At 41.5% G+C, this 12,658-nt stretch overlaps 1 protein-coding gene across 6 annotated transcripts in view; it reads left to right on the top strand.

The window, feature by feature from the left end:
- Positions 1-12,658, top strand: part of AK8 (adenylate kinase 8) — a 115,683-nt gene that overhangs the window by 18,830 nt on the left and 84,195 nt on the right. For all 6 annotated transcript variants that reach the window (XR_005289220.2, XM_043498806.1, XM_038374971.2 and 3 more), the window contains exon 5: positions 10,907-10,975. Coding sequence is in view for 5 of the 6 variants with exons in the window: in XM_043498806.1 (XP_043354741.1) it covers positions 10,907-10,975 (69 nt within the window). In the remaining variant the exon portion in view is untranslated. The remainder of the gene's footprint in view (positions 1-10,906; positions 10,976-12,658) is intronic.

Below are 12,658 nucleotides of genomic sequence, written 5' to 3'. Positions count from 1 at the left end.
TGAGAGTTACTTACCTTGTAGGTCAGTGAAGTAAGTCGTACAGCAGTGGTTCTCAAAGCTGGTCCGCCGCTTGTTCAGGGAAAGCCTGTGGCGGGCCAGGCCGGTTTGTTTAGCTGCCACGTCTGCAGGTTCGGCCGATCACGGCTCCCACTGGCCGCGGTTCGCCACTCCAGGCCGATGGGAGCTGTGGGAAGGGCGGCCAGCACGTCCCTTGGCCCGCGGTGCTTCCCGCAGCCCTCATTGGCCTGGAGCGGTGAACAGTGGCCAGTAGGATCCACGACGGCCAAACCTATGGATGCAGCAGGTAAACACACCGGTCCGGCCCGCCACAGGCTTTCCCTGAACAAGCAGCGGACCGACTTTGAGAACCACCGTTGTACAGAGTTGACAGTTAGTGAAGATAGAAGGTAATGAAATGGGGGAAGGATGTCCTGAATAAATAGGGTCAGCACCCTCTTTACCCTCCCCACCACAAAAAAATAAAAATAAAACCCTATATTTATTACATTGAATCAAAGAGTAAGGTTTGGAGATGCCTCTAGTAGCACCCCTGGTCTGAAGATTTGTGAGGCAAAAGTCCATCAAAATTACTAAGACTACCTGCAAAACGTCTGCTTTTGACTGGGATGGAATAGGTTGGTGTAAAAATGGCTTTTATTGAGAAAGTGAACTTTAATAATTTGACAGGTTTCAGAGTAGCAGCCGTGTTAGTCTGTATTCGCAAAAAGAAAAGGAGTACTTGTGGCACCTTAGAGACTAACAAATTTATTAGAGCATAAGCTTTTGTGAGCTACAGCTCACTTCATCGGATGCATTTGGTGGAAAAAACAGAGGAGAGATTTATATACACACACACAGAGAACATGAAACAATGGGTTTATCATACACACTGTAAGGAGAGTGATCACTTAAGATAAGCCATCACCAGCGGGGGGGGGGGGGGGGGAAGGAGGAAAACCTTTCATGGTGATAAGCAAGGTAGGCTAATTCCAGCAGTTAACAAGAATATCAGAGGAACAGTGGGGGGTGGGGTGGGAGGGAGAAATACCATGGGGAAATAGTTTTACTTTGTGTAATGACCCATCCATTCCCAGTCTCTATTCAAGCCTAAATTAATTGTATCCAGTTTGCAAATTAATTCCAATTCAGCAGTCTCTCGTTGGAGTCTGTTTTTGAAGCTTTTTTGTTGAAGGATAGCCACTCTTAGGTCTGTGATCGAGTGACCAGAGAGATTGAAGTGTTCTCCAACTGGTTTTTGAATGTTATAATTCTTGACGTCTGATTGTGTCCATTCATTCTTTTACGTAGAGACTGTCCAGTTTGGCCAATGTACATGGCAGAGGGGCATTGCTGGCACATGATGGCATATATCACATTGGTAGATGCACAGGTGAACGAGTCTCTGATAGTGTGGCTGATGTGATTAGGCCCTATGATGGTATCCCCTGAATAGATATGTGGACAGAGTTGGCAACGGGCTTTGTTGCAAGGATAGGTTCCTGGGTTAGTGGTTCTGTTGTGTGGTTGCTGGTGAGTATTTGCTTCAGATTGGGGGGCTGTCGGTAAGCAAGGACTGGTCTGTCTCCCAAAGATCTGTGAGAGTGATGGGTCGTCCTTCAGGATAGGTTGTAGATCCTTGATGATGCGTTGGAGAGGTTTTAGTTGGGGGCTGAAGGTGATGGCTAGTGGCGTTCTGTCGTTTTCTTTGTTGGGCCTGTCCTGTAGTAGGTGACTTCTGGGTACTCTTCTGGCTCTGTCAATCTGTTTCTTCACTTCAGCAGGGGGTATTGTAGTTGTAGGAATGCATGATAGAGATCTTGTAGGTGTTTGTCTCTGTCTGAGGGGTTGGAGCAAATGCGGTTATATTGTAGCGCTTGGCTGTAGACAATGGATCGAGTGGTATGATCTGGATGAAAGCTAGAGGCATGTAGGTAGGAATAGCGGTCAGTAGGTTTCCGATATAGGGTGGTGTTTATGTGACCATCGCTTATTAGCACCGTAGTGTCCAGGAAGTGGATCTCTTGTGTGGACTGGTCCAGGCTGAGGTTGATGGTGGGATGGAAATTGTTGAAATCATGGTGGAATTCCTCAAGAGCTTCTTTTCCATGGGTCCAGATGATGAAGATGTCATCAATGTAGCGCAAGTAGAGTAGGGGCATTAGGGGATGAGAGCTGAGGAAGCGTTGTTCTAAGTCAGCCATAAAAATGTTGGCATACTGTGGGGCCATGTGGGTACCCATCGCAGTGCCGCTGATTTGAAGGTATACATTGTCACCAAATGTGAAATAGTTATGGGTCAGGACAAAGTCACAAAGTTCAGCCACCAGGTTAGTCGTGACAGTATCGGGGATACTGTTCCTGACGGCTTGTAGTCCATCTTTGTGTGGAATGTTGGTGTAGAGGGCTTCTACATCCATAGTGGCTAGGATGGTGTTTTTAGGAAGATCACCAATGGACTTCAAAAGGCTGACAAAGGAGGTGCTGTCGTCATCATGAATAGGTCGGAGTATGAACAAGAGGCTACTAGGCAGCTCTCCAACACCACTTTCTACAAGCCATTACCCTCTGATCCCACTGAGAGTTACCAAAAGAAACTACAGCATTTGCTCAAGAGACTCCCTGAAAAAGCACAAGAACAAATCCTCACAGACACACCCCTAGAGCCCCGACCTGGGGTATTCTATCTGCTACCCAAGATCCATAAACCTGGAAATCCTGGATGCCCCATCATCTCAGGCATTGGCACCCTGACAGCAGGATTGTCTGGCTATGTAGACATCCTCAGGCCCTTCGTTACCAGCACTCCCAGCTATCTTCGAGACACCACTGACTTCCTGAGGAAACTACAGTCCATTGGTGATCTTCCTGGTGGTGAAGAAACAGATTGACAGAGCCAGAAGAGTACCCAGAAGTCACCTACTACAGGACAGGCCCAACAAAGAAAACAACAGAACGCCACTAGCCATCACCTTCAGCCCCCAACTAAAACCTCTCCAACGCATCATCAAGGATCTACAACCTATCCTGAAGGACGACCCATCACTCTCACAGATCTTGGGAGACAGACCACTCCTTGCTTACAGACAGCCCCCCAATCTGAAGCAAATACTCACCAGCAACCACACAACAGACCATAACCCAGGAACCTATCCTTGCAACAAAGCCCGTTGCCAACTCTGTCCACATATCTATTCAGGGGATACCATCATAGGGCCTAATCACATCAGCCACACTATCAGAGGCTCGTTCACCTGCGCATCTACCAATGTGAAATATGCCATCATGTGCCAGCAATGCCCCTCTGCCATGTACATTGGCCAAACTGGACAGTCTCTACGTAAAAGAATGAATGGACACAAATCAGACGTCAAGAATTATAACATTCAAAAACCAGTTGGAGAACACTTCAATCTCTCTGGTCACTCGATCACAGACCTAAGAGTGGCTATCCTTCAACAAAAAAGCTTCAAAAACAGACTCCAACGAGAGACTGCTGAATTGGAATTAATTTGCAAACTGGATACAATTAACTTAGGCTTGAATAGAGACTGGGAATGGATGAGTCATTACACAAAGTAAAACTATTTCCCCATGGTATTTCTCCCTCCCACCCCACCCCCCACTGTTCCTCTGATATTCTTGTTAACTGCTGGAATTAGCCTACCTTGCTTGTCACCATGAAAGGTTTTCCTCCTCCCCGTTCCCCCCCCCCCCCCCCGCTGCTGGTGATGGCTTATCTTAAGTGATCACTCTCCTTACAGTGTGTATGATAAACCCATTGTTTCATGTTCTGTGTGTGTGTATAAAAATCTCTCCTCTGTTTTTTCCACCAAATGCACCGATGAAGTGAGCTGTAGCTCACGAAAGCTTATGCTCTAATAAATTTGTTAGTCTCTAAGGTGCCACAAGTACTCCTTTTCTTTTTAATAATTTGAGTGAAGGGGTTTTTTTTAAGTATTTTACTAGATTCATGAAACTCAATTCAGAGAGGGGGAAATTTTAAAACAAAAATTCCCTTTGGTTTAATTACTCTAATTATTAACATCTCAGACTGAGGAGAAGCACTTTCAAGGGTTTTTGGGCTTACTTGATTTAAAACACTGATGGTGTGGAAGATTAAAGCCAAAGATATCAGGGCTAATCAGGTGGCAAAGAGCATCTGAGAGCTGAAATCGGTGGTGTTTTAGTGTTGTGCTGTTTACAACTTTGTTTGTAGGATGTTAGCTACTAGAGGGATGACTTTCATAAATAATTTTTCCAATTCCCTTGCATGATTTTGACTTTTCATGTATGACTGTTTGACTAAGGATGACATTCTGGCTCTATGGAAGTCAATGGGAGCTTTGCCACTGATTTAATTGTGCCCAGGATATCCCCCTCAAAGATTTTTTTTCCTCCTTGCTCATCCTTCTGACCATGGTCTAAACCCACCTTTGGCATAAGTGGCTATAATTCCAGTGGGAATTTGCTCCCATTTGCACACTTGCACCCTTAGCCTAAGAGGAAGGGTGAGCTGCAGAGACTCGAATACGACGCAATATACAACTGGGCGCCCTGCCACTTCTCCCCGCCAGTTTAATAATGACATGAGCTTATGTTTTTGTCGGCCCCCCTTGAGATCATCCATTGCAGTTTAATATTTAGATCATTTACTTTGTGCGTATGAGATAACCAGGGCTGAATTAACCCAAAGGCCAAAAAGTCAGGCATTCATTCAATTCTATCCTATGTATTGTTACTGAGCTGGGCATGTACTGCAAAACAATTTCCACAAACATTTATTCAAACTTTTTGATTAGTTCACTTTGGCCCCATTTGCTTCCTGTGAAAATTTGAGCATTGAGTTTTACTTGCCCAGGAGTTTATGGAATGGGGATTTTAAATGTATGATTCTCAGAAACTGAATTTTTAAATTTGCCATGCAAGCATTCACTAACCCATGATCTAGCACTGACTAATGAGCTCAAATAGTGACAGCCAACTGTCATCAATCCACATTTACAAATATTCAAAGAAGAAGTCAAATATTTTGAATATTGGATAAATTTGGGAATCGTGATCTGCTAACAAATATTCCATGAATGGAAGTAGAGGGTCCATTTTTAGATAAATCATTGCAAATTATTTCCTCATCTCTAGTTATGGCAATGTTAATACAGTAGAAACCACCTTCAAGTTATTCCTGTAGTGAAGTTTAATGATTAAATATTTAAAGATTTACTTCTTTTGTCAACTGGCTAAAACAAGAAATTGAAACTACTATTGGTGTTAGGGGGCTTGTGAAGAAAGTTTGTTCTTTGGACTGTAGCAAATTGTAGTGCAGATATTTGCATACTAGGTAATTACTTAAAACTGCTCTGCTGTTGTAAGTCAGCCCCTGCATAGTCTCCCTGTGCGTTTAAAGGAGAAATAGAGAAGAGAAGAAAAACAGAAAGAAAAGGAGTACTTGTGGCACCTTAGAGACTAACAAATTTATTAGAGCATAAGCTTTCGTGAGCTACAGCTCACTTCATCGGATGCATTTTTTTTCCACCAAATGCATCCGATGAAGTGAGCTGTAGCTCACGAAAGCTTATGCTCTAATAACTTTGTTAGTTTCTAAGGTGCCACAAGTACTCCTTTTCTTTTTGCGAATACAGACTAACACGGCTGCTACTCTGAAAGAAAAACAGAGGCATCCTTATCTTTGCACGCTCAGTGATCAGATCTGTTCCAGGACAAAGCACTACAAAAGAACAAATAGAAGAGGTCTGTATGTATGAGTCACACGGTATGCACACCCCATCCTCCTTTGGGGCATGGTGGGGTTGTGATACCACCACGGTTACAGTCTACCTGACAGTCTTTAGGCTGAAAGCAGCATGGCCCAGAGGTCAGAGACAACATGGCTGCCCTTGGGGTCAGGGCAGTGCAGCCCAATGGCCAGAATCAATTACAGCGGCCTTTGTGTTCAGGACAGCGCGGCCTAGTGGCTAGAGTCAATTACAGCATCCCTTGTATTCAGGGCAACGCGGCCTATCAGCCAGTACCTGGGTAGGGGGGCCCTGGCCCACCCGACTCCACTGGGCCAGGGCCCTAACAGTGGTGGAGTGGTCCACTACTGGGTCAGCAGGGAATCCCATCAAAACATGTTGAAATCACTCAGGTGGGAGATACCACTTGTGCACCCTCCCTGGGTCACTTCCTACCATGCTTCCAGAAGCTGCAGTCCCTGGGGTGTCGGCTTCTCTGGGCTCCTCAGCATGGACGATTCCCTGAGGCTCTGTTGGCCATAGACCTCCAATTGGACTCTCAGGATCTCCAGGTCCCGCAGGCAAGGGCTGTGACGGCTCTTCAGCTGGGGCTTCTGCCAAAAGTCCTTCCCATCCACGGCATTCATCCTAGAAAGAGCTGGGCTGCTACCTTTTATATTGAGGCAGCAGTTGGAGCATGCCCAGAATGGTTTGAGTGGTGGGACTCCTGCTGCTTATAGCATGGGATTAACCCTCTCTTGTCCCGTGCGTGATATGCACACCCCATCACAGTATGTAAAAAGATCTGTATGTGTCTGTGTAAGTGAGAGAGAGAACAAGCTGAATTGAAACTTTTATGACTTCTAAAATACTAAAACAGTTTTCTTCAATCTCGAATGCTTTTCTTTCCTCAGGGAGAACTATAAAAGAAGCCAAGTTTGAAGTTTCTAGATGCAGACATTTCTGCAATAAGAAAGTGAAAAAATTCCATTTGGAACATATGGGGAACATCCCTGTCCCCTCACTATAATCAAAAAGCATTTGTAAGGGTTTTACTCAAATGCTTTTGGGGGAAGGCTGTGCACAGAGTATGCATTATTATGTCATTGGACTAACACATAACACTTGAAATTCATCATGAATGAGTGCAATGTATCATTAATAAGGTAGAATCATGAGAAGAACTGATCAAATCCATGTATACATAAAAATAATTTGTCTTTAAAGGCAAAAACCACACCATAGTTTTAGATTTCAGAGTAGCAGCTGTGTTAGTCTGTATCCGCAAAAAGAGAAGGAGAACTTGTGGCACCGTAGAGACTAACAAATTTATTTGAGCATAAGCTTTTGTGACCTACAGCTCACTTCATCAGATGCATGCCATAGTTTTAGGAAAGTCTAACATTCCAAACAGTGAGTTTGTCCATTGACTTCAATGGACTTTGGATCAGGCTCAGAGTGCCTTAACAGGTAGGAATAGAGTTTCCCACTTACCAACCACGCATGTGCACTAATGTCTAAGATCACAGATCAGAGGGAGGATGTTTAACAACATAACAGAGGCTTTTGTGGGCTTTTTTTGTAATAACACCGGTGTGTTAGCTCCTCCTGTAATTTTGCTGTAATGGGGCAAGGAATTGCTCTATAAAGCTGTGTTCTGTCAGATGCTGTCTATCAGATTCGGCCATTTTTAGTGTAGTGATCTGGTCTAAAGTGATTGAATATGCCCTATTAAAATATTAAGCAGAGTGGTGATATTGTAGACTACTGCTTAGTGAAAACTTCAGTGACCAGGAAACTAAACTGGAATTGAGCCATAGTCTTCAGAAAGATCTGGCTTGAGTGCTGATAAAGTGCAGCACTCATACATATGCTCTTGATTATTTTTCTCCGGCAAATTCTGGTCAAAAGAGAGGACTAAGATTACCACTGCAGTGAAACAAGTTAGAATAATTTTGGTTTAAATTGATTTGGCAGGGCTCAGCAGAGTGGACCCCCTGGCAGTTGCTAGCCTCTCTTGACGTGACACATCAAAGAAGTCAGTAAGACACTAGCTGTTTCTGATAGCAGCATGACGCACCTTTGGAAGGTGACAGACTCAAAGCCGCAGACCCAGGCTCCAACAGTGAAAGGCTGCAGGAGGCTTTGACGCACCACCCTATGGGACTGGCTGACTTTCAAGAAACAGAGCAATTTCTTTCACTTTTTCTCTTCTACCTGCTTGAATGCTGTTTCGTGAATGGCTGATATTAGGAAAATGATTGAGAATTGGAGACATTAGAGATAACAAAGACCTAATTGGGTCATCTTGGCTATTCCCAGCTGGGGCAGCATTGTTCTCTGTGGTATATTCTTAAATGCTTTGTCCATCTAATTTTAAATGACTTGCATGATGGAGCTTTCACCATTTCCTTTGGGAAATTTTCCATGGTCTAACAGAAATCATTGTTAGGGAATCTTTCCTGATGTTCAGCCAAATTTTCTGTTGTTCACTTTCATCTAGTTATAACCATTACGTCATCCTAAACCGGAAGACCAAAAAACAAAACAAAAAAACCCCCCAAACGAAACCTTCTTCAGGTTTACACCCATCAGATTGTGTGGTGAAAGCAAGGAATGGGGAAACCCACAAGTGATGTAAATGTTTATTTGGAACAACAAACGTCAAATGCACATAATCAAAGAGTTTCCTGAGTTAAGTGGAGGATAACTTTGAGTCAGAAAGTAGAATATCCAACTAGAGAAGTAATCTTATCAATAATGGGGAACTCAATGAGATTGTGAAAATTAATAGGGGAGCTTGGTACCATGGACCATGAGCTGCTTCAATTTAGCAGAGTAATTAATGGTTTTGCTGAGCAGTAGAGGGTTTTAGACTTCTGCAAGGTACATTTTGGAAAACTGCAAAATTAAGGTACTACCCCTTGGGGGGTCCGCCTGTGCAAAGATCATTTTAGGATCAGGCGTAGTGAATAAGAAGTGGTAGAAAGGGATTTTTAGATCCACCAGTCTGGATGACCTAAATAAGGCTTAATATGTTAAATTCCAAAGAAAAAGAAGTATCCAATGTACATTGCCTTTATGAGGATACTCAGTCAGCTAAGACTTTTAAGTAAAAAGAAAAAGAGCAACTGCCCTAGTAAATTAATAATTAATAGTTATATTAACATTGATAGAATGATACTCCTTTATGGTGTTAGAATAATTAGCTAATGAATTTACCAAACCATTATTCATTATTTTGAAAAGCCATGGAGAAATGGGATGTACTAAAATAATGGAGAAATACAGCTGGGATACAAGCCTTCAGAAAAAGAAAGAAGGGTGTTTCTGACAATAGCTGCCAAGTGAACCTAGTAAAACAATGGAACAAATATTAGGGGAAAAAATCACTAAACATCTAGAATAATTTAATCTCTTCTGCTATCGGACATGGAAGATATTTTCTTATGAAATATTGCCAGAAAGTAAAGATATTGACAAGTTGGATAGAATACAGAAAAGAGTAACCGAAAGGAATGGGGGCTGAAGGGGTTTAATTATGAAGAAAGATGAAAAGCTTTTGTTAATGTTTAATTTGTTTGACTAACAACTAGAGCTTTGTGGGGTGAGACATGATAATTGTCTGCCGATATGTGGCGTACACACCACAAATTATTTAGGGAGATACAAAGAGTTATTAATTAGGAGTATTGTGATAAAATAAAGAAAGGGAAATTCAAATTGATTTATCAAGAAAACTTTCCTGACAGCAAGAGCTACAAGACCGTTGAATATTCTCCTAAGAGAAGTTGTGGAAGCCATATTGCTCAGAATATTAAAAATTACACTGAGTTAAGATCTAAACAAAATTTGGTTGGGAACAGTCTTTGCTTACCAGAGGATGCACTAGGTGGCTTAATAGATTTTTTTTTTCTATATCCAATTTCTTTGAGTCAGGGATTCTGCATTATGTTTTCCCTCTAAGTTTTAACATTTAATTGAAGAAAGCGACCATGTTTGTGTGGCATGACTTGATTTTTATAAACCCATGCTAGTTATTGCTTGTAGTTCCATCATCCTGTAGGTGTTTACGGATTATTTTCCTCTTGGAGAGTTGTTTGGTTATTTGAACAGTGATTTAAGTTTGGTTTTTCAGTGAGTAATTACCAGGATTGTCCTTTCCTCTTTTTTTGAAAAGTTAGTGTCCTATTTGTGTCTCTCCTCCTCTCCCCCAGTATTCAGGTGTTTCTCCAGTTTTCCTTGGCTTCATAACAATGTCAGTAGCTCAGTACATTTGTTAGCAAATAATTCATTTAGTAACCCATGTTGCAGACCATCCAGACCCGTTGAATTAGTATAGATAGTTTTTGTTAATGCATTCTTCATTTTTTTCTTACTGTCTGTACACTTTTCATCTTTTTTCCTTGTTATTAAAAAAAAGTTCAGTAACTTTTTAGAATCATTGTGAATTTCCTGTCTCCCACTTTTCTTATTAATGAACCTACAGTATTTGTATTTGTTTTCCTCTGATATATTTGTAAATTGTTTCCCCTAATTTAAAAGGAGAAATGCTTTTGGGAAAAAACATGAAGGACTGTTTTAAGAACTCGGGAAATTAGCAGGGTATATATGTAAAAAAATACAGAGATATAAGATTATAAAATACAGTATTTGAAAATCAGCTTCTCCCTGATTGCCAGTGCTGAGTTCAGGGTTCTTCATGTCCCATGTTACAGCTGATAACATCACTAATGCCACAGACCTTGTCCTGTAAAACAGCACGTAGACCAGAATTCTACTGAAGTCAGTGGGACTTCTCATGAGCATAAGATTTTTTTTCAGTTGCGGGATTATGGCCTAACACAATAGTAGGAGTGTGGATCTCGGGGCTGTTTACATGTTCATGACATGTTTAAGCCTGGTAGGTGAAATGCAGAACCATGAACTCAGAGCTTAGCAAGTAAAAAGTCATTTAGTTTATTTTTAAAATTAATTTCTGTGTTCTTTTTAACTCAACATATATGTTGTGTTAATGGTTTGGGGGTCTCAGTTTGATTGATTGATTTATTTTAAGAAGGCATTTCAGTCCACCATTAGCCAGAGTGCCTGAGTGATAAAATTCCTTTTGAACTCCATTGTGAATATTCAGCCTTTCTTTTTTTGTTTTATTTTTTGTTTTGTTCTTTCTTTAGAAAATTCCCAATGCCCTGTGGGCCAATCTGATCCAGGAGCGTCTGTCAAATGTGGACTGCATCAAACAAGTAAGAATTGCTCCTCGGAGGGCCAGTGGATAAGCACTTACAGGACTCACACACAGTAGTTAGCATTCCAAGTCCTGAGCAGAGGAGGGAATGGGGGCAAATCAACAGGGGCTCTGGAGCGGATTGCTTTCTTGAACATCCGTGGAGGGAGTTTGGAGCTTTACTAGCAGGATGAATGGGAGGATGAGAGTATGCATATGCTAATCGTATAGCAGTGAGATGATCAAAGGCTGAACAAGCATAGCTTTGTTGATTGCCTGTGGCAACTGGCAGTTACAGTGGACAAAACAGATAAACAGAAAATACATAAAAATCAATAAATTGGTTTAGAGTTTTAACTCCCCTTGTAGGTGGGGGAAGAGCCCTAACGTTTATCATTTCATTTCAATCTCCTCTGTTTCTCATCATATCTTTTTTTCCCCCTCCATGCTAAGAAATGCTGTATTTGAACATATACTCTTCTCGGTAATCATTAATAAGTTAATTATTAGGTTGCAGAAATGGGCAAATGAATAGGCTCGAATATGCCCATGGGTGCAAGAAATTCTTTCTTGTGGGCTTTGTATAAATGTAAATAGAGTGTCCTAAACTGGAACTTCTGAAGTAGATTAATACTGGGCAAACTGAGTGGTTTGAATCTGGACTAAAGGAAAGCCCAACCCCCTCTTGTGTATTTCCTTTAGATCTGCAGAAGCTGTTATGGTTATTGAGTCAATAATCAGCCCATATTAAGACTGTTAGAGCCATAACAGTCTGTTGGATATAAAGCCTCTTTTTAAATTATGCCATAACACAGACTATGCAGTATATGGTGCACTTTTCTAAAAGCACTGTACAGACTACAGTCTACATTAGGTTCACGCAGTCTGTGGTGTATCAGCTGAACTGTGCCTTAGTTTACCCACCTGTAGATGGCACTTCCTGCCATCATAGGGATGTTGTGAGGTTTGCCATTTAATAAAACCTTGTCCCTTTTTGACATCACTGCCTGGCTTGTTCATTGAATAAAGCAAAGACAGCAGCTAATGTTGAGATAAGGTCTTACTGAAATATTGAAAAATCCTCTCCTAAAACAACCTTAACATCAGGGACAGGAGATAATTGCAGGTGTCAAAAATATAATGTAGCCCATGATTCCATAGTGTTTCCATGATTTGTACTGCATTTTGGAATGTTCTGCAAATTCTAGGCTTTTGTTTTAAGAGGAAAAATAGAGGCCTTGTTTATTTTATAAAACCAACCACATTTAAACATCCAGGACTAGAATATGATTATAACATGTCATGGTCCCATCATCACAGGTGAGACCAAACCATGGGTACCACATACTTGGGCCACTACCTTGTGCTTTAAGATCTTAGATTTTGTGGCACAAGTGGTGTTAACTTTTCTGTCTATTTTTGTTGCAAGTACATAGCTATGACCACATAAGTGGTGTGGTACTGTCCAGTAGCAGAAAATGCTCTCCAGCCGAGCAATAGCTGAAGTGTGCGCTGTCCCATTGCTCAACCCATTACACCTTAAATCTGAACTTAAAAGTTTACATACAACCATTTAAATGACAAGGTGGAAATTTAAAAAGAAAACAAAAAGGAAACCAAATGCAAAAAACGGCATTAATACACTCTGGTTACATATTTGCAGTTCACAAAAGGCCAAACGGTGGTATCATTATTTGCATTA

Source organism: Dermochelys coriacea, chromosome 16 (genome assembly GCF_009764565.3).
Source record: "Dermochelys coriacea isolate rDerCor1 chromosome 16, rDerCor1.pri.v4, whole genome shotgun sequence".
Taxonomy (NCBI): domain Eukaryota; kingdom Metazoa; phylum Chordata; order Testudines; family Dermochelyidae; genus Dermochelys; species Dermochelys coriacea.
This window is presented reverse-complemented; position numbering and strand designations above follow the sequence as displayed.